The 20,866-nt window shown below is 46.5% G+C and overlaps 1 protein-coding gene across 1 annotated transcript in view; it reads left to right on the top strand.

Annotated features, from left to right (window-relative positions):
* The first annotated feature begins 3,173 nt into the window (after window positions 1–3,173).
* The window catches only part of LOC143786371 (protein unc-93 homolog A-like), a 237,477-nt gene continuing 219,784 nt past the window's right edge, over window positions 3,174–20,866 (top strand). The window contains exon 1 of the mRNA XM_077275708.1: window positions 3,174–3,450. Within this exon, the coding sequence (XP_077131823.1) occupies window positions 3,361–3,450 (90 nt within the window). The 5' untranslated portion in view covers window positions 3,174–3,360. The remainder of the gene's footprint in view (window positions 3,451–20,866) is intronic.

Here is a 20,866-nt window from a genome sequence, read left to right as displayed (position 1 = left end):
CTTTCCAGCTGGCGCTTACACAGTGCAGAGAAGCACAGCACCGGGGGACAGACACCTGAATGTAAGTATGTAGTGTTTTTTTTTTTTATGTTTACGCTGGTAACCAGGGTAAACATCGGGTTACTAAGCGCGGCCCTGCGCTTAGTAACCCGATGTTTACCCTGGTTACCAGGGGACTTCGCATAGTTGGTCGCTGGAGAGCTGTCTGTGTGACAGCTCTCCAGCAACCACACAGCGACGCTGCAGCGATCGGGATCGTTGTCTAGATCGCTGCAGCGTCGCTAAATGTGACGGTACCTTTAGAATGTTCTTAAACATTTCCCACTTATTATCTGTATTCTTATTTCTAAAGGTACCTTCACACGAAGCGACGCTGCAGCGATAGCGACAACGATGCCGATCGCTGCAGCGTCGCTGTTTGATCACTGGGGAGCTGTCACACAGACCGCTCTCCAGCGACCAACGATGCCGAGGTCCCCGGGTAACCAGGGTAAACATCGGGTTGCTAAGCGCAGGGCCGCGCTTAGTAACCCGATGTTTACCCTGGTTACCAGCGTAAAAGTAAAAAAAACAAACAGTACATACTCACCTGCGCATCCCCCAGCGTCTGCTTCCTGACACTGACTGAGCTCCGGCCCTAACAGCACAGCGGTGACGTCACCGCTGTGCTTTCACTTTCACTTTAGGGCCGGCGCTCAGTAAGTGTCAGGAAGCAGACGCTGGGGGACGCGCAGGTGAGTATGTACTGTTTGTTTTTTTTACTTTTACGCTGGTAACCAGGGTAAACATCGGGTTACTAAGCGCGGCCCTGCGCTTGGTAACCCGATGTTTACCCTGGTTACCAGTGTAAAACATCGCTGGTATCGTTGCTTTTGCTTTCAAACACAACGATACACAGCGATCGGACGACCAAATAAAGTTCTGGACTTTATTCAGCGACCAGCGACATCACAGCAGGATCCTGATCGCTGCTGCGTGTCAAACTAAATGATATCGCTAGCCAGGATGCTGCAACGTCACGGATCGCTAGCGATATCGTTACAAAGTCGTTTCGTGTGAAGGTACCTTAAGGACATTGTCCCAGTCAACCAGATTAAGGGTATCTCTAAGTTGGTCAAACTTTGCCTTCCTAAAGTTCAGTGTTTTTGTGACTCCCTGACAAGTCTTGTAATTCCCTGACAAGCCCCAAGCCTGGATAATCCCTTTAAGTAAGGCACATCTATATAATTGACATTCATAATGTGTAAATGCAATTAACCTGCATATAAAGGTGTAATCTGCAGGTTAATAGTGTTCTACAGCTGTGCAGCCACATTGAAAGCTCAGCTATGGGAAGAAATGAACTTTAATCCTCCCGGCAACCACAGGCTGAGACACTGCTACAGTCACCACTCAGTACATGGTAAGCGGCAGGTGTAAGCATGTCCCGAAACTTTGACAGCTTGTTTTGCAGCACATCAGTACTCACTTGTCTCTACTGCTTCCATCTGCTGCTCACCATGTACTAAGCAGTGACTGAAGCCGCGTCTCCGACTGAACGTCAGATGCTGCCAGTAGGAATAAAGTTAATTTCTTCCACGTTGCTGGGCTGTCATTGTAGCAGCTGAATGGCTTTCTAAGGGTACGTGCACTGCATACAGCCAGGAATTGCTGCGGGTTTGACGTTGTGTACATCCGCAGCATCAATACCACAGCGGCCAGATGTTACAGCATAGTGGATGGGATTTCAAGAAATCCCATGTTTACTATGTGTCCACAGACACCCGCAGCTCACCTGTGGACACTGACATGTGGCTCATCTTTCAGGACTGCAATACGTCAGTTTATCTTGCGGAGATGCGAGCCTCCATAACAGAAATGACATCAATAGTCCAGTAGATTTTACTATAAAGCTTATTGTAACCTGAATTCTTACCCACATATACATCTAATTAAAACAATAATTTCAAAAACAATAAAATATTAAGCTCAATTAAATTCAGCCAATTGGTTCAGCCCTCCATAACTGTGCCAGCTCCTCATGTGGTCCCTTGAGCAAATTAATTGCCCACCCCTGCTCTACACCAATCTTGCACCATCTGGCCGTACCCTTATTCTGCCTGCTACCACCACTTTTTTGTTACTTCTAAAGGTACCTTCACACTGAACAACTTTACAACGATATCGCTAGCGATCCGTGACGTTGCAGCGTCCTGGATAGCGATATCGTTGTGTTTGACACCCAGCAGCGATCAGGATCCTGCTGTGACATCGTTGGTCGGAGCTAGAAGGCCAGCACCTTATTTCGTCGCTGGATCTCCCACAGACATCGCTGAGTCGGCGTGTGTGACACAGATTCAGCGATGTCTTCACTGGTAACCAGGGTAAACATTGGGTTACTAAGCGCAGGGCCGCGCTTAGTAACCCGATATTTACCCTGGTTACCAGTGTAAATGTAAAAAAAACAAACAGTACATACTTACATTCCGGTGTCTGTCGTGTCCCCCGGCGTTCTGCTTCCCTGCACTGTGTCAGCGCCGGCCGGCCGTAAAGCAAAGCACAGCGGTGATGTCACCACTCTGCTTTAGGGCCGACGCTTACAGTACAGGGAAGCAGAACGCCGGGGAACGTGGCAGACACCGGAATGTAAGTATGTAGTGTTTGTTTTTTTTTACATTTACACTGGTAACCAGGGTAAACATCGGGTAACTAAGCACGGCCCTGCGCTTAGTAACCCAATGTTTACCCTGGTTACCCGGGGACTTCGGCATCGTTGGTCGCTGGAGAGCTTTCTGTGTGACAGCTCTCCAGCAACCACACAGCGACGCTGCAGCGATCGGCATCGTTGTCTAGATCGCTGCAGCGTCGCTAAATGTGACGGTACCTTTACCCTTGTTTATGGGGGGAGTGCAGAGGCCCAGACATCTTGGCTGTATAGGGGCAAAAAAATCCTGATTGCTGGATAAAGCATACTACCCTTTTAAATAAAGTCACAAGTCTCCTTACAGAATATGTACTCTTTTCTTTAGAATTTAGGGATCTAAGGAGCATTTATGCCGATTATGGCTAAACAAGGAAACTTTTGTTGATAAAAAAAATAAAAAAAGTCACATGTTAACAGATTGACTTTTTTTTATTACTCAGCTTAAATTGAAGAGCTCAACCCTAACAATTTGGCAAACAGAGCAGTCAGTTGTTTACATAAACTCATTAAGAATTGCACAACACCCAAGAAGAAGAGGACAGGAAACTTTGCACTGCTGCTTAATTGAAGCTGGTGTATGATCTAACAACATTACTTCAGATACCGTAACTTTTTTTTTTGCTCCATTTTATGCATAAGGAAGTCATTAAACTGAAGGAGAAGAAAACACTGAAGAGATGAAGATTAAACATCTTAAAAATATTATCATTGTTTCATTTGGATTTCTCCTTCTATTTACAGCTTATGGAGGACTGCAAACATTACAGGTAATGTACACATTGTTATATAACTCTTGCTGCTGTTAATATTTTACCAAAGTCATTTATTGCTCTATTAGAAAAGCATTACCAGTATGGTTATGTGTTTGCTTGTCTGTTGCAGAACAATGTGGGAATTTATACTTAGAAACAAAATGATTAAAGGGGTGCTCTGCTTTTAAGCTTTATTAGCCCCAAGATTTGATCTTATAGAAAGTAATAAAAACACCATAACTGGCCTTTTGCCACCCTAGCACCACCTCTGCTGCTTCCCACCAGTTTTTGATGACATGGCAGCTGTAGACATCCCATCAACAAAACCATTACAGCAAAGCCCTAAGTTTGGCAGACATGCCGAGTTAGACGGCATGAGGTTGCCGAGTAGATTGATTAGCTGCTGGCACATGCTGCACACATGATGTCAGCTTGGCATCCAAGTCAGCAACACCCCCGGGGAGCAGTAAAGAGGCGGTATTGGAGTAACAAGTAGTAAGAAATGCTGATTTTGTAATTTTTAGGGAAATAAAGATTTTGGGCACTTTGACTACATTCCCAAGATGTGCTTTACGCACCGGTGTCCTTTGAAAAGCCGGCAATTCATGTGCGGTGTACAGCAAAGTCACACTGACAGGATAGAATAGAATATATATGTACACATAGAATAGATGTGTATATATAGAGAGAGAGTACAGACCAAAAGTTTGGACACATCTTCTCATTTAAAGATTTTTCTGTATTCTCATGACTATGAAAATTGTACCTTCACACTAAAGGCATCAAAACTATAAATTAACACATGTGGAATTATTTACTTAACAAAAAAGTGTGAAACAACTGAAATTATGTCTTATATTCTAGGTTCTTCAAAGTAGCCACCTTTTGTTTTGATGACTGCTTTGCACAATCTTGGCATTCTCTTGATGAGCTTCAAGAGGTAGTCTGCGGGAATGGTTTTCACTTCACAGGTGTGCCCTGTCAGGTTTAATAAGTGGGATTTCTTGCCTTATAAATGGAGTTGGGACCACCAGTTGTGTTGTGCAGAAGTCTGGTGGATACACAGCTGATAGTCCTACTGAATAGACTGTTAGAATTTGTATTATGTCAAGAAAAAAGCAGCTAAGTAAAGAAAAAGGAGTGGCCATCATTACTTTAAGAAATGAAGGTCAGTCAGTTCGAAAAATTGGGAAAACTTTGAAAGTATCCCCAAGTGCAGTGGCAAAAACCATAAAGCACTACAAAGAAACTGGCTCACATGAGGACCGCCCCAGGAAAGGAAGACCAAGAGTCACCTCTGCTTCTGAGGATATGTTTATTCTAGTCACCAGCCTCAGAAATCGCAGGTTAACAGCAGCTCAGATTAGAGACCAGGTCAATGTCACATAGAGTTCTAGCAGCAGACACATCTCTACAACAACTGTTAAGAGGAGACTTTGTGCAACATGCCTTCTTGGTAAAATAGCTGCTAGGAAACCACAGCTAAGGACAGGCAACAAGCAGAAGAGACTTGTTTGGGCTATAGAACACAAGGAATGGACAATAGACCAGTGGAAATCTGTGCTTTGGTCAGATGAGTTGAAATTTGAGGTCTTTGGTTCCACCCACCATGTCTTTGTGCGATGCAGAAAAGGTGAATGGATGGACTCTAAATGCCTGGTTCCCACCATGAGGCATGGAGGAGGAGGTGTGTTGGGGTGGGGATGCTTTGCTGGTGACCCTGTTGGGGATTTATTCAAAATTGAAGGCATACTGAACCAGCATGGCTACCACAGCATCTTGCAGCGGCATTCTATTCCATCTGGTTTGCATTTAGTTGGACCATCATTTATTTTTCAACAGGGCAATAACCCCAAACACACCTCCAGGCTGTGTAAGAGCTATTTGACCAAGAAGGAGAGTGATGGGGTGCTACGCCAGATGACCTAGCCTCCACAGTCACCAGACCTGAACCCAATCGAGATGGTTTGGGGTGAGCTGGATGGCAGAGTGAAGGCAAAAGGGCCAACAAGTGCTGCTAAGCATCTCTGGGAACTCCTTCAAGATTGCTGGAACACCAAGAGTGTGCAAGGCAGTCATCAAAGCAAAAGGTAGCTACTTTCAAGAACCTAGAATATAAGACATAATTTCAGTTGTTTCACACTTTTTTGTTAAGTATATAATTGCACATGTGGTAATTCACAGTTTTGATGCCTCCAGTGTGAATGTACACTTTTCATAGCCATGAAAATACAGAAAAATCTTTAAATGAGGATGTGTGTCCAAACTTTTGGTCTGTACTTTATATATATATATATATATATATATATATATATATATATATATATATACAGTGGGGCAAAAAAGTATTTAGTCAGTCAGCAATAGTGCAAGTTCCACCACTTAAAAAGATGAGAGGCGTCTGTAATTTACATCATAGGTGGACCTCAACTATGGGAGACAAACTGAGACAAAAAAATCCAGAAAATCACATTGTCTGTTTTTTTATCATTTTATTTGCATATTATGGTGGAAAATAAGTATTTGGTCAGAAACAAAATTTCATCTCTATACTTTGTAATAAATCCTTTGTTGGCAATGACAGAGGTCAAACGTTTTCTGTAAGTCTTCACAAGGTTGCCACACACTGTTGTTGGTATGTTGGCCCATTCCTCCATGCAGATCTCCTCTAGAGCAGTGATGTTTTTGGCTTTTCGCTTGGCAACACGGGCTTTCAACTCCCTCCAAAGGTTTTCTATAGGGTTGAGATCTGGAGACTGGCTAGGCCACTCCAGGACCTTGAAATGCTTCTTACGAAGCCACTCCTTCGTTGCCCTGGCGGTGTGCTTTGGATCATTGTCATGTTGAAAGACCCAGCCACGTTTCATCTTCAATGCCCTTGCTGATGGAAGGAGGTTTGCACTCAAAATCTCACGATACATGGCCCCATTCATTCTTTCATGTACCCGGATCAGTCGTCCTGGCCCCTTTGCAGAGAAACAGCCCCAAAGCATGATGTTTCCACCACCATGCTTTACAGTAGGTATGGTGTTTGATGGATGCAACTCAGTATTCTTTTTCCTCCAAACACGACAAGTTGTGTTTCTACCAAACAGTTCCAGTTTGGTTTCATCAGACCATAGGACATTCTCCCAAAACTCCTCTGGATCATCCAAATGCTCTCTAGCAAACTTCAGACGGGCCCGGACATGTACTGGCTTAAGCAGTGGGACACGTCTGGCACTGCAGGATCTGAGTCCATGGTGGCGTAGTGTGTTACTTATGGTAGGCCTTGTTACATTGGTCCCAGCTCTCTGCAGTTCATTCACTAGGTCCCCCCGCGTGGTTCTGGGATTTTTGCTCACCGTTCTTGTGATCATTCTGACACCACGGGTTGGGATTTTGCGTGGAGCCCCAGATCGAGGGAGATTATCAGTGGTCTTGAATGTCTTCCATTTTCTAATTATTGCTCCCACTGTTGATTTCTTCACTCCAAGCTGGTTGCTATTGCAGATTCAGTCTTCCCAGCCTGGTGCAGGGCTACAATTTTGTTTCTGGTGTCCTTTGACAGCTCTTTGGTCTTCACCATAGTGGAGTTTGGAGTCAGACTGTTTGAGGGTGTGCACAGGTGTCTTTTTCTACTGATAACAAGTTTAAACAGGTGCCATTACTACAGGAAATGAGTGGAGGAAAGAGGACATTCTTAACCCCTTCCCGACATGTGACGGTATAGTACGTCACATGTCGGGACCCCCGCTTTGATGTGCGCTCCGGCGGTGAGCGCACATCAAAGTCGCGACATGTCAGCTGTTTTTTACAGCTGACATGTGCGCGCAATAGCGGCGGGTGAAATCGCGATCACCCGCCGCTATTAACTAGTTAAATGCCGCTGTCAAGCGCAGACAGCGGCATTTAACTACCGCATCCGGCCGTGCGGCCGGATATGAGCGCATCGCCGACCCCTGTCACATGATCGGGGGTCGGCGATGCTCCTCCATTGTAACCATAGAGGTCCTTGAGACCTCTATGGTTACTGATTGCCGGTGGCTGTGAGCGCCCCCCTGTGGTCGGCGCTCACAGCACACCTGCATTTTAGCTACATAACAGCGATCTGATGATCGCTGTTATGTAGCAGAGCCGATCGGGCTGTGCCTGCTTCTAGCCTCCCATGGAGGCTATAGAAGCATGGCAAAAGTAAAAAAAAAAAGTTTTTAAAAATGTGAAAAAAATAAAAAAAACATAAAAGTTTAAATCACCCCCCTTTCGCCCCAATCAAAATAAATCAATAAAAAAAAAAAAAAACCTACACATATTTGGTATCGCCGCGTTCAGAATCGCCCGATCTATCAATTAAAAAAAAGCATTAACCTGATCGCTAAATGGCGTAATGAGAAAAAAATTCGAAACGCCAGATTTACGTTTTTTTGGTCGCCACGACATTGCATTAAAATGCAATAACGGGCGATCAAAAGAACGTATCTACACCAAAATGCTATCATTAAAAACGCCAGCTCGGCACGCAAAAAATAAGCCCTCACCTGACCCCAGATCACGAAAAATGGAGACGCTACGAGTATCGGAAAATGGCGCAATTTTGTTTTGTTTTGTTTTTTGCAAAGTTTGGAATTTTTTTTCACCACTTAGGTGAAAAATAACCTAGTCATGTTAGGTGTCTATGAACTCGTAGTGACCTGGAGAATCATAATGGCAGGTCAGTTTTAGCATTTAGTGAACCTAGCAAAATAGGCAAGCAAAAAACAAGTGTGGGATTGCACTTTTTTTGCAATTTCACTGCACTTGGAATTTTTTTCCCGTTTTCTAGTACACGACATGCTAAAACCAATGATGTCGTTCAAAAGTACAACTCGTCCCGCAAAAAATAAGCCCTCACATGGCCAAATTGACGGAAAAATAAAAAAGTTATGGCTCTGGGAAGGAGGGGAGCGAAAAACGAAAACGGAAAAACGGAAAAAGCTCCGGGGGTGAAGGGGTTAAAGAAGAAGTTACAGGTCTGTGAGAGCCAGAAATCTTGATTGTTTGTTTCTGACCAAATACTTATTTTCCACCATAATATGCAAATAAAATGATTAAAAAAACAGACAATGTGATTTTCTGGATTTTTTTTTCTCAGTTTGTCTCCCATAGTTGAGGTCTACCTATGATGTAAATTACAGACGCCTCTCATCTTTTTAAGTTGTGGAACTTGCACTATTTCTGACTGACTAAATACTTTTTTGCCCCACTATATATATATATATATATATATATATATATATATATATATATACAGTGCCTTGCAACAGTATTCGGCTCCCTGGCACTTTTCACCTTTTCATCATTTTACCACATATAATGCTTCAAACGTAAAGATACCAAATGTAAAATTTTGGTGAAGAATCAAAGAATCAACAACAAGTGGAACACAATTGTGAAGTAAGTTGAATGAAATTTATTGGTTCTTTAAAATTTTTGTGGAAAATCAAAAACTGAAAAGTGGAGCATGCAATATTATTCGGCCTCTTTAACTTAATACTTTGTTGTGCCACCTTTTGCTGCAATTACAGCTGTAAGTCGCTTGGGTATGTCTCTATCAGTTGTGTACATTGAGAGACTGAAATTCTTGCCCATTCTTCCTTGGCAAACAGCTCGAGCTCAGTGAGGTTTGATGGAGATCGTTTGTGAACAGCAGTTTTCAGGTCTTTCCACAGATTCTCGATTGGATTGAGGTCTGAACTTTGACTTGGCCATTCTAACACCTGGATACATTTATTTGTGAACGATTCCATTGAAGATTTTGCTTTAAGTTTGGGATCATTGTCATGTTGGAAGACAAATCTCTGTCCCAGTCTCAGGTCTTTTGCAAACTCAAACAGGTTTTCTTCAAGAATGGTCCTGTATTTGGCTCCATCCATCTTCCCATCAATTTTAACCATCTTCCCTGTCCCTGCTGAAGAAAAGCAGGCACAAAACATGATGCTGCCACCACCATGTTTGACAGTGGGGATGGTGTGTTTAGGGTGATGAGCTGTGTTGCCTTTACCCCAAACATATCATTTGGCACTGTTGCCAAAAAGTTCGATTTTGGTTTCATGTGACCAGAGCACCTTCTTCCACATGTTTGGTGTGTCTCCCAGGTGGCTTGTTGCAAACTTTAAACGACACTTTTTATGGATATCTTTGAGAAATGGCTTTCTTCTTGCCACTCTTCCATAAAGGCCAGATTTGTGCAGTGTACAAATGATTGTTGTCCTATGGACAGACTGTCCCACCTCAGCTGTAGATCTCTACAGTTCATCCAGAGTGATCATGGGCCTCTTGGTTGCATCTCTGATCAGTCTTCTCCTTGTTTGAGATGAAAGTTTAGAGGGAAAGCCGGGTCTTGGTAGATTTGCAGTGGTATGACACTGCAGCGCCCTAGAGTCCTGGTCGTTGCAGTACTGATGCTCCACCGCTAAGGGGGGCTATGGTACGTCTGATGGCACTGGAGTTCTTCTGACCAGGTATCACAGTCACCAATACACTTCACAGTCTGGCCTCCAGGGGGAGCTAAGGGTGCTATGTATTAGGCCACTCCTCACAGTCTGGTAAAACTGGGGGTTGGATAGGAAGTTAGAGAGAAGCTGACTGGGAATCGAACAGGCAACATCCTGTGGCAGAGGATGTTGCGGGGAGAGACTCAGGGGGGTCCCTGTCAGGGGTGGGATCCTGACAGAGGCCTATCGAACAGAGAGAACATTACGGGACCGCGCCTGCACTAGATAGCGGCGGTGCCCTAAGAAAGGACAAGAAGCGAGGTATATTGTGCTGAGTGAGAAACGAGATCAATGCAACAAGGAGAAATACCAGTAGGAGTCGTGCTGTAAGACGAGGCAACATTCTACTGAGGCGCGTAGCCGGTGGCCGGAACGCCGAGGAAGTACTAGGCTCCAAGCAATACTTCAAACCTATGGCAGGACAGGCAGCTATAGGCGGGCTGTCTCACACAAATCACCTACGAAGGCACAGGTGGCAACAACAGGAGAAGGGCAACACTAGGGTCCAGGAAGAGCTCCGAGCCTACCCGTCATACGGGTGCGTCCTAGCCATATCATCTGGGGGACGAAGAAGAACATCAGAATCGAGTTGTGAGGGAACACGAGAAACAGACACAACAGTTGTGGGGACTATCCCGTGAGCACAGCAGGGGAGGACCACAACACACAAGCGCTAGAAGGTAGGCACAGATTTCCACCTGCAAAGGGAACTCTGGAGGTGCCATCGGACCGGCCGGACTTGCGCAGCCTGGTTAACCGTATTCCGAACTGAGGATCCTGAAGCCTTCAGTAAAGAGGTAAAGAGACTGCAACCTGGTGTCCTCGTTATTTACTGTGACCAGCACCGCACCGCACTACCACCACCATCCACACCTTTCATTGGGCGCCCCTCAGCAGGGTCACGGACCGGGTCTAGCCACCGTGACAACCCCAGAGCAGAGACTCAGAGGCCCGGTACTGGGTACCCCTCGGCCCTGCGGCAGTGGGGGCGCTACAACTTGGCGTCACGAACAGGATCTACTTAAGCCTGAAGAATCAGGTCATGTGTGCCTTGGAACTGTGATTTATTATACTTGGACTGTGACTTATTGCAAAGACTGTGGATTGCCATTTGCCGCCAAAATCAGCCGCCATTACAGCGCTGAGGAGAGCACAGGAGGAGAAGAGGGGCGTGGAGTAGGCGTGGACCAGCTGAAGAGCGCGAAAGACAATGGCCGCCCAGTCTAAATATTTCTGCACCGTGAGGACGTGTCCGTCAGCAGCCGAGATCCGCCTCCTGATTCTCAATGGTGGGCGGAGACAGAGAAAACAAAACCGCCCACGAAGGAGAGAGCAGGAAAAAGACCAGGAAGCGACCCATGCGGAGGACGCCATGATGAGTCGCTCAGACCAGGAATGCGGGGTTGAAGCTGAAGACTCCCCCAGCCACCCGGATGAGCCCAGCGGCCAACTCTCCGCGATGGGGGCCGGCCTCCTGCAAATGGAGATGGAGGGCCTGATCGAACAATTCCTCCAGCTGCAGACAGAGGTGCCAGCGGAGGACCTTCTAACGTCGGACCCTGTGTTGCTGCCGGAACCCCAGCCGACGCTCCCATTGACCATACCGCCAGCAGAGCCGACCGAGGAGGAAGGGCACGCACCAACTGGTGAGTCCGCCGACCCTGTCCCGCTGGCTGAGGGTCTGTTGATAGGCCCCGTCGCGGCACCCCCTCTCCCTGGGATCCATAGACTCCAGCGCTTGTTACCGTGGGAGGAGACAACAGGTATGGAACACCTCTTGAAAGCCCCGATTCCACCAATTACCCCGCTGAGTGAGGTCCATGCGGAGCGTACAGTGTGCCGCTTGGTGAACCTAGGACCCAACCTCATGGGGTTTCCCGGGGTGAAGACACAGGAAGGGGAGATGGTGCAGGCCCTGAGCTGGGAGGAATACCAGGTCCAGCTGGAACAGCAGTGGGAGGAGAAGGAAAGGGTGTACCAGGCCGGGCTAGAGGCCTACCACCAAAAGAACTTGGCGGTCAAGGACCGGGCCCGCAAGGACCCCATCGCTCACCAGGCCCCGCGCAGGCAGGGCACCGTTGTCGCCTTCAAGCTCCGCAGAGGCTGGGGCTTTATAAAAGAGCCGGGCCTGTACACCGAAGTCTTTGTCAACCGGCGGGATGTGGAGGCTCATCTCAGAGAGGGCCACCCAGACCGGGATCTATACCCGGGGGACGAAGTTACTTATACCAGGCACTTTGGGGAAAAAGGGTGGTTCGCCCTGAATGTCCATAAGGAGCAAAACCTCATGACTAGTGTTGAGCGATACCGTCCGATACTTGAAAGTATCGGTATCGGAAAGTATCGGCCGATACCGGCAAAGTATCGGATCTAATCCTCCGATACCGATACCCGATACCAATACAAGTCAATGGGACTCAAGTATCGGACGGTATCCCTGATGGTTCCCAGGGTCTGAAGGAGAGGAAACTCTCCTTCAGGCCCTGGGATCCATATTACTGTGTAAAATAAAGAATTAAAATAAAAAATATTGCTATGCTCACCTCTCCGACGCAGCCTGCACCTTACCGAGGGAACCGGCAGCCTTCTTTGCTTAAAATGCGCGCATTTACTGCCTTCCGTGACGTCACGGCTTCTTATTGGTCGCGTGCCGCCCATGTGACCGCGACGCGACCAATCACAACAAGCCGTGACGTAATTTCAGGTCCTGAATGCCTAATTCTAGGCATTCAGGATTTGAAAATTACGTCACGACTTCTGATTGGTCGCGTGCCGCCCATGTGACCGCGACGCGACCAATCACAACAAGCCGTGACGTAATTTCAGGTCCTGAATGCCTAATTCTAGGCATTCAGGATTTGAAAATTACGTCACGGCTTGTGATTGGTCGCGTGCCGCCCATGTGACCGCGACGCGACCAATCACAACAAGCCGTGACGTAATTTCAGGTCCTGAATGCCTAATTCTAGGCATTCAGGATTTGAAAATTACGTCACGGCTTGTGATTGGTCGCGTCGCGGTCACATGGGCGGCACGCGACCAATCACAAGCTGTGACGTAATTTTCCAATCCTGAATGCCTAGAATTAGGCATTCAGGACCTGAAATTACGTCACGGCTTGTTGTGATTGGTCGCGTCGCGGTCACATGGGCGGCACGCGACCAATCAGAAGTCGTGACGTAATTTTCAAATCCTGAATGCCTAGAATTAGGCATTCAGGACCTGAAATTACGTCACGGCTTGTTGTGATTGGTCGCGTCGCGGTCACATGGGCGGCACGCGACCAATCAGAAGCCGTGACGTCACGGAAGGCAGTAAACGCGCGCATTTTAAGCAAAGAACGCTGCCGGTTCCATCGGTGAGGTGCAGGCTGCGTCGGACAGGTGAGTATAGCAATATTTTTTATTTTAATTCTTTATTTTACACATTGCTATTAATCCCGATACCGATTCCCGATATCACAAAAGTATCGGATCTCGGTATCGGAATTCCGATACCCGCAAGTATCGGCCGATACCCGATACTTGCGGTATCGGAATGCTCAACACTACTCGTGACACCCCCGACTAAGGTGCCAGTGAAGCTGACCCCCGTGGCAGAGGTGCCCCCTTGTGGTCAGCCCATTATCATCACCAAAACCACCGAGGTCACTCCGACGTACACCGTCATCAAAACCACGACCTGCAACATTGTCACCTCAACCACTGTCGTGGCCAAGGGGGCGTCTTCTCAGGTGGTCAGTGCACCAGCTGCCCCAGAACGGAAGACGGTGGGCATGCAGACCCCCAGATGGGACAGCGCTTCCCCTTACGCAGTACCAGGCGGCGGGCAATATCCAAGGGGGTTGCCTCCGCCGGTGCTGCCTCCTGAGTGGTTCCAGTAAATGTTCTAATCTTCCGAACATGTAAATAGTTAACTGTCCTCTTGCTGCTACAACCCGACCAGGGTAACTCTTAAAGGGATCCCTTTGTTTACCCGGGATCCCTTCTTCTGCTTTTTGTTTTTGTTCCTGTTTTATTATTGATGAAAGAACTGCTGGATCATGAACACTGCATGATTACAAACTCCTTGTAAATAGTTTGCACCTTCTTAAAGGTGCTCTCTACTGGTTTTATAAAATAAAGGACTCTTTGCGAAGAAACTGTTCCTGGAAGCAGTACCGGAGTCCTTGCTGCGTACGGACTTGCAGCTTGAGAAGTTGCACTACCTCATAGAGACTTGGTCCCCTCTTAAAGGGAACGTTCATCCATAGCACTTAAAGTATAAAGATGCCTTACGAGAAATAGTGATAATGCTTATATGTAAAGTTATATGTGATGTGTCAGAGAATGAGGACAGGAAGTGGACCCGTACGGGGTTAGTCGGTGAGTCCTCCTAGGAGCCATACAGAGATGGCTTGGTGATCCTGAACTGAGAGATGGAAGATAAGTTCTATACTGTGTATAGCAGCAGAAAGGCAGTAGGCCCGGGCTGAAAGGGGCGGTCCTGTAACAGAACGAGAGGCAGTAGGCCTGGGGCAGATAGACAGGCGGTCCTGCAGATGTAAAGATGGAAAATGAAGAAAAGTTGATTAGCCTTACAGTGTTTTATAAGGAGGTCTTTAGTGGATTCAGTGTGTATGTCCTTAAAAGCAATGTTAAATTATTGTTCAGAAATTTGCACTTAGTAGAATACCCGATTGGGTAAGAAAAGTTATTTATAATATGCTATTTAAAGTATTTAACCATGTTTGTAACGTTCAAGTGTCCTCACCTCCCATAAAGGGAAGTTCTGTTCAACTTTACTTATTGTTACTGCATTTTCAAAATTGTATGTCTTTTTGCTGACATGTATTGTTGTTTTCTTCCCAGTCCAGGAGTACTGGATTTAACCGGGGGGAGTGCAGCGCCCCAGAGTCCTGGTCGTTGCAGTACTGATGCTCCGCCGCTAAGGGGGGCTATGGTACGTCTGATGGCACTGAAGGAGTTCTTCTGACCAGGTATCACAGTCACCAATACACTTCACAGTCTGGCCTCCAGGGGGAGCTAACGGTGCTATGTATTAGGCCACTCCTCACAGTCTGGTAAAACTGGGGGTTGGATAGGAAGTTAGAGAGAAGCTGACTGGGAATCGAACAGGCAACATCCTGTGGCAGAGGGTGTTGCGGGGAGAGACTCAGGGGGGTCCCTGTCAGGGTTGGGATCCTGACAGAGGCCTAGCGAACAGAGAGAACGTTACGGGACCGTGCCTGCACTAGATAGCGGCGGTGCCCTAAGAAAGGACAAAAAGCGAGGTATATTGTGCTGAGTGAGAAACAAGATCAACGCAACAAGGAGAAATACCAGTAGGAGTTGTGCTGTAAGACGAGGCAACATTCTACAGAGGCGCGTAGCCGGTGGCCGGAACGCCGAGGAAGTACTAGGCTCCAAGCAATACTTCAAACCTACGGCAGGACAGTCAGCTATAGGCGGGCTGTCTCACACAAATCACCTACGAAGACACAGGGGGCAACAACAGGAGAAGGGCGACACTAGGGTCCAGGAAGAGCTCCGAGCCTACCCGTCATACGGGTGCGTCCTAGCCATATCATCTGGGGGACGAAGAAGAACATCAGAATCGAGTTGTGAGGGAACACGAGAAACAGACACAACAGTTGTGGGGTACTATCCCGTAAGCACAGCAGGGGAGGACCACAACACAAGCGCAGGAAGGTAGGCACAGATTTCCACCTGCAAAGGGAACTCTGGAGGTGCCATCGGACCGGCCGGACTTGCGCAGCCTGGTTAACCGTATTCCGGACTGAGGATCCTGAAGCCTTCAGTAAAGAGGTAAAGAGACTTGCAACCTGGTGTCCTCGTTATTTACTGTGACCAGCACCGCACCGCACTACCATCCACACCTTTCATTGGGCGCCCCTCAGCAGGGTCACGGACCGGGTCTAGCCACCGTGACAACCTCAGAGCAGAGACTCAGAGGCCCGGTACCGGGTACCCCTCGGCCCTGCGGCAGTGGGGGCGCTACAATACCCCTTCCATTTCAATATGATCACTTACACAGTGCTCCTTGGGGTGTTTAAAGTTTTGGAAATCATTTTGTGTCCAAATCTGGGTTTAAACTTCTCCACAACAGTATCACGGACCTGCCTGTTGTGTTCCTTGGTCTTCATGCTGCTCTCTGTGCTTCAAACAGAACCCTGAGACTATCACAGAGAAGGTGCATTTATACAGAGACTTGATTACACACAGGTGGATTATATTTATCATCATTAGGCATTTAGGACAACAATGAATCATTCAGAGATCCACAATGAACTTCTAGAGTGAGTTTGCTGCACTGAAAGTAAAGGGGCCGAATAATATTGCACACCCCACTTTTCAGTTTTTGAATTTCCAAAAAAATTTAAAATAACCAATAAATTTCGTTCAACTTCACAATTGTGTTCCACTTGTTGTTGATTCTTCACCAAAAATTTACATTTGGTATCTTTATGTTTGAAGCATGATATGTGGGAAAAGGTTGAAAAGTTCCAGGGAGCCGAATACTTTCGCAAGGCACTTTATGTCAATGACACACACATACTGTATATATGTATTTATATTCCATAGAGAGATAGATAGAAGAAAAGCTGACAATTCATATGCCGCATACAGTATAATCACAAAGTGACAAGTTAGCATTGAACAGATAGAATAGATATATACACATAGAATAGATGTATATCTATATGCCAATGACACACATGCGTCACCCCAGGAGTCCGGTTGCCACAATGGCATTGCCTTCCTCACGGGGGTGATGTCATGCCTGGAAGTAAGGAGTGATCCCCTTAGCAGGTAACACAAACATACAGCACCTTCCTGACTCCAGCCCAGAAGGGGAAGCTCTAAACCTGGTTTCAGGGAAACTTCCCTATAAGTTCTGGTCTGGAAGTGGGGTTAGGGAGTTCAATTTGAGCCAGTAAAGGAGAGGAAGCATCTGAGGAGAGGGACTGGGAGTGGAGCTGTGACTAGCTCAATCCAGGATTAAGTGCAAAAGAAACCGGACACCGGAGTCCGTGGTTGCACGGGTACTAAAGGCCCAGCAAGTAGAACCAGAGGGCAGGAGATTGCAGGTCCCCTGGCCTATCTAACACCTGGAGGCACCACAGCAATTCAGGAGCCTGGGGCTGCCAGTGAGAAAACAGTGCCCATGAAAGGCTCATGCTGTCAACCATACGAGTTAGGAGTAACAGACACTGAGAGGAACTTGTGTGAAGCTTCAGGCAGCAAGGGACAGAGAAGTCAGCGCAGAAGGAAGGCCTCTGAACCCATCTGGCTAGGTGGATCCCAAGTTACTCCCAGGCTGCCTGGACCCCATCAACACCTGCAACCTGTGCCCCGGACTGCACCTGCAATTCACTAGTAAAAGGTAAAGGAAACTGCAATCCCTGTGTCCTCCAATTATTTTCTGCACCCTCAATCCTGCACCCCACAGTCTATCATCCCTTACCAACTTCACTGGTAACCCTGGGGCCCTGCTCCACCTGTGGGAAATAGAACCACCCTCACTGCGTTACCACCTTCCCCAGCGGTCCCTTTAAGCAGCGTCGGCCATTCTGGCCGAATACCACAGGTGGTGTCACGAATTGTCCCCATAGACTTTATTGTCCACTTCCCTTCATCATTTCTGTTGGACACCCAGGGCAACAGACCAGGTCACCGCTTCCCTGACCACCCCATTAAGTACCGCCAGACCTGGCCCGAGTACCCCACGGTCCTAGCGGGTGCTCCACACACACACATATATATATATATATATATATATATATATATATATTGCATAGAGAGAGAGATAGAAGAAAAGCCAGTAAATCATCTGCTATGTTCTGTAAAATCACTGCAGGAGCCAACAGCATAGAATTTATGGATTACATACAGTAAATACAAATAGGATAGGTAGATATATAGATGTCTGTGACAAATACAATTAGTATAGTGTGAGTGCAAATTACTGTACATGTATTTAATTGATAAAATATTATTTTTCTGAAAAAAAAAATGGCGTGGGCTCCCGCGCAATATTCGTAACCACGATGACTGTGGGCAGATGCTTTTAGCCAGGGAAGAGGGTAATACCCATGGAGCTTCCCAGGCTATTAATATCAGCTCACAACTGTATACTTAGCCTTTACTGGATATTAAAATGGGGGACCCCACAGAAAAATGATGTGGAGTCCTCCTAGAATTGATAACCATCAAAGGCTATGCAGACAGCTGCAGGCTGATATTAATAGCCTAGGAAGGGGCCATGGATACTGCCCTCCAGGGCTAAAAATATCAGCTTTCAGCCACGCCAGAAAAGGTGCATCTCAAAGATGCACAAATTCTGGCTCTTAGCCTCGCTCTTCCCGCTTGCCCTGTAGTGGTGGCAAGTGGGGTAATAGTTGGAGGTGTTGATGTCACTGTCAGGTGACATCAAGCCCTGAGGTTAGTAATGGACAGGCATCAATAAGACTCCCCCATTTTAACACCCCATATCTGCAGGTTAATAGTGTTTTTCACGTGACTGGTTCCCTACAAGTTTTTCAAGGCAAAGTTGCTTCTGGAAAAAGCAGCGGCCTTTTTTCTGAATCAGCTTTGCTGGCAGTTTTCCTGTTGTTCTTGCAGTACTTCTTGAGTTGGCTTCCAGGCGGATTCTTCCTGGAAAAAACGCTGTTTGCACATACTCTTGGTTTGAATTTTACGCAGCAAATACAGAACTCTTTTGAGAATTATGTAGCCTGTCGCTAGTGTTTTGTCAGAGCGGGTTTTTAATACTGCTGGGGGTATTATAACCGATATACAAATCCGCTTCTTAACTGAAAATGCTGACAGGCTGACTCTTATCAAAATGAACAAGGGCTGGATTGGGCCAGACATTTCAACACCACCGAATGATAGCAGCGAAACATAAACTCAAATCCAGTGTCTTTTTTATGCCCATTCCCATGCACCCCTTCCCACCTAAACATGGGTATACGCTTCAGGATTTCATCTTTTTTGTGTCCATCTCCTCCACTAGCACCGTACCAACAGGGGGATCATGTTACCCTCGCTATGAATTTTTTAAGGGTGTTTATGATGCCTGCATTTGGAATTTTTAGAGCACTACCTCAAATATTCTTTGAAATAAATGTATACCCCCCAGGGGTAATTGTTTTTAGCCCATGAACTTACTGCATGTGTATGACCAGTCTAGTATACCCACTCCTTAATAATGGGAAAAAATGCTTTCTGAGACCCTCCACTAAGTCTCTTCAAGGGGGTATTGGAGTGCCTCCTTCAAATTTTTGTTACCCATTGCACTTAGTGCATACTTTTTACCAGTGCAGGAGACCCACTCCTTAGTAATGGTAAAAATGCTTTTTTGAGGCTCCACCTTCTAGTTGAGGGAATGTTTCTGGAAACGAAAAGAGCCAATGGGTTCTATTAGTAATGTATGATTCAGTGCCTTGCTCTACCACTAGGTTGAGCATGTGAGCCATGGAAGGCACATGTGTGAGGTTGCCTCGGCATAGGACCGCCACCATGTTTGCACCGTAATCTCACACGGCCTTCCCTGACTCCATGATTACTGGAGACAGCCATTGTTCTTGCAAGAATGGAGTAAGACAATCCACCAAAAGGATAAAAGAAGAGTATTTTTATTAGAATTAATACATAGAAGGGACTTGAAAAACAATTAAAAATCCATATCAATGACAGAGCTATTGAAGAAATGGAGTCCGGTGCAAGAAGAGATCAAGTGCAACACTGGAGGTACTGCATAGTTAGAGCCAAATAATCAGACCCGTAGATTGAGTAAAGTGACAGTGCATCAAGTCTATCCAGGAAAAATCATCAGTGAGACTCATGCGGCTGTGTCAACACAATAATAGTAAATAAGGTATATTCCATAAGCAATCATAGTATTGAAACATATAAGCGTTGTCTACAGAAGCACGAGAATCATACAAGATGGTTGCTCTTACCCATGACTGTCCTGTTACACTGCACACACGGCCCCAGGCAGGTTTAACAATGTAACCTCGTCGTCTTCTTCCACCTCCTCTGCTGAGCTACTCAGCTACGTACCTCTGGGTTCACACCAAGTGGGATCTAAAACCTCGTCGTCATCCACTCTGTTCTCACACTTTTCACCCTAATAATCACCCTCTTCCTCTTCCTGCCTTTCTGGCCTTCTGATTTGTCAATGAAACACAGTTTAATCATAAATTATTTGGATTAGCTAATTGGGCCTCGTTGCTGCACCCCAATATTAGTCTTAAAGGGAACCTGTCACCACGTTTTTGGAAGATGGGATAAAAATATCGTTAAATAGGGGCAGAGGTGGGCGTTACATTAGTGTGTTTGTTATGCGTTTATTACCCACCTAAGTTGCCGAAATACCTTTGCAAAGTCTCCGTTTTCGCCATCTGCGCACGCGCGGCATCCCGCGGCCATTTTCCTGAAGCCGCGGCCAGCAGAGCGCCGCTTCTGCGCACGCGCGGCCAAAGGAAGATGGCCGCGCCCACCGATCACCAATGAAATAACGAACAGCGCGCTCTTTTAAATCCCCTGGCAGAGGATTCGGGACCTTGGGCATGCGCACACCACTACGCCACCAACGGAAAACTACGCAAAATCTGGGGGAAGACAACGCCCTTTTGACCAGACCAGCCTGATTGACAGGCGAAAACGGAGACTTTGCAAAGGTATTTCGGCAACTTAGGTGGGTAATAAACGCATAACAAATACACTAATGTAACGCCCACCTCTGCCCCTATTTAACGCTATTTTTATCCCATCTTCCAAAAACGTGGTGACAGGTTCCCTTTAACGATTTTTAAGTGGAAATCTCACCTTCTGATTTGTCTCTGAAACACAGTTTTATCATAAACGATTCGGAGTAGCAAATGGGACCTGCTGAGGCTGCCATACAGT

The sequence above is a fragment of the Ranitomeya variabilis genome, chromosome 7, assembly GCF_051348905.1.
Source record: "Ranitomeya variabilis isolate aRanVar5 chromosome 7, aRanVar5.hap1, whole genome shotgun sequence".
NCBI lineage: Eukaryota > Metazoa > Chordata > Amphibia > Anura > Dendrobatidae > Ranitomeya > Ranitomeya variabilis.
Note: the sequence above shows the minus strand (reverse complement) of the source record. Positions and strands in the feature narration are given on the sequence as shown.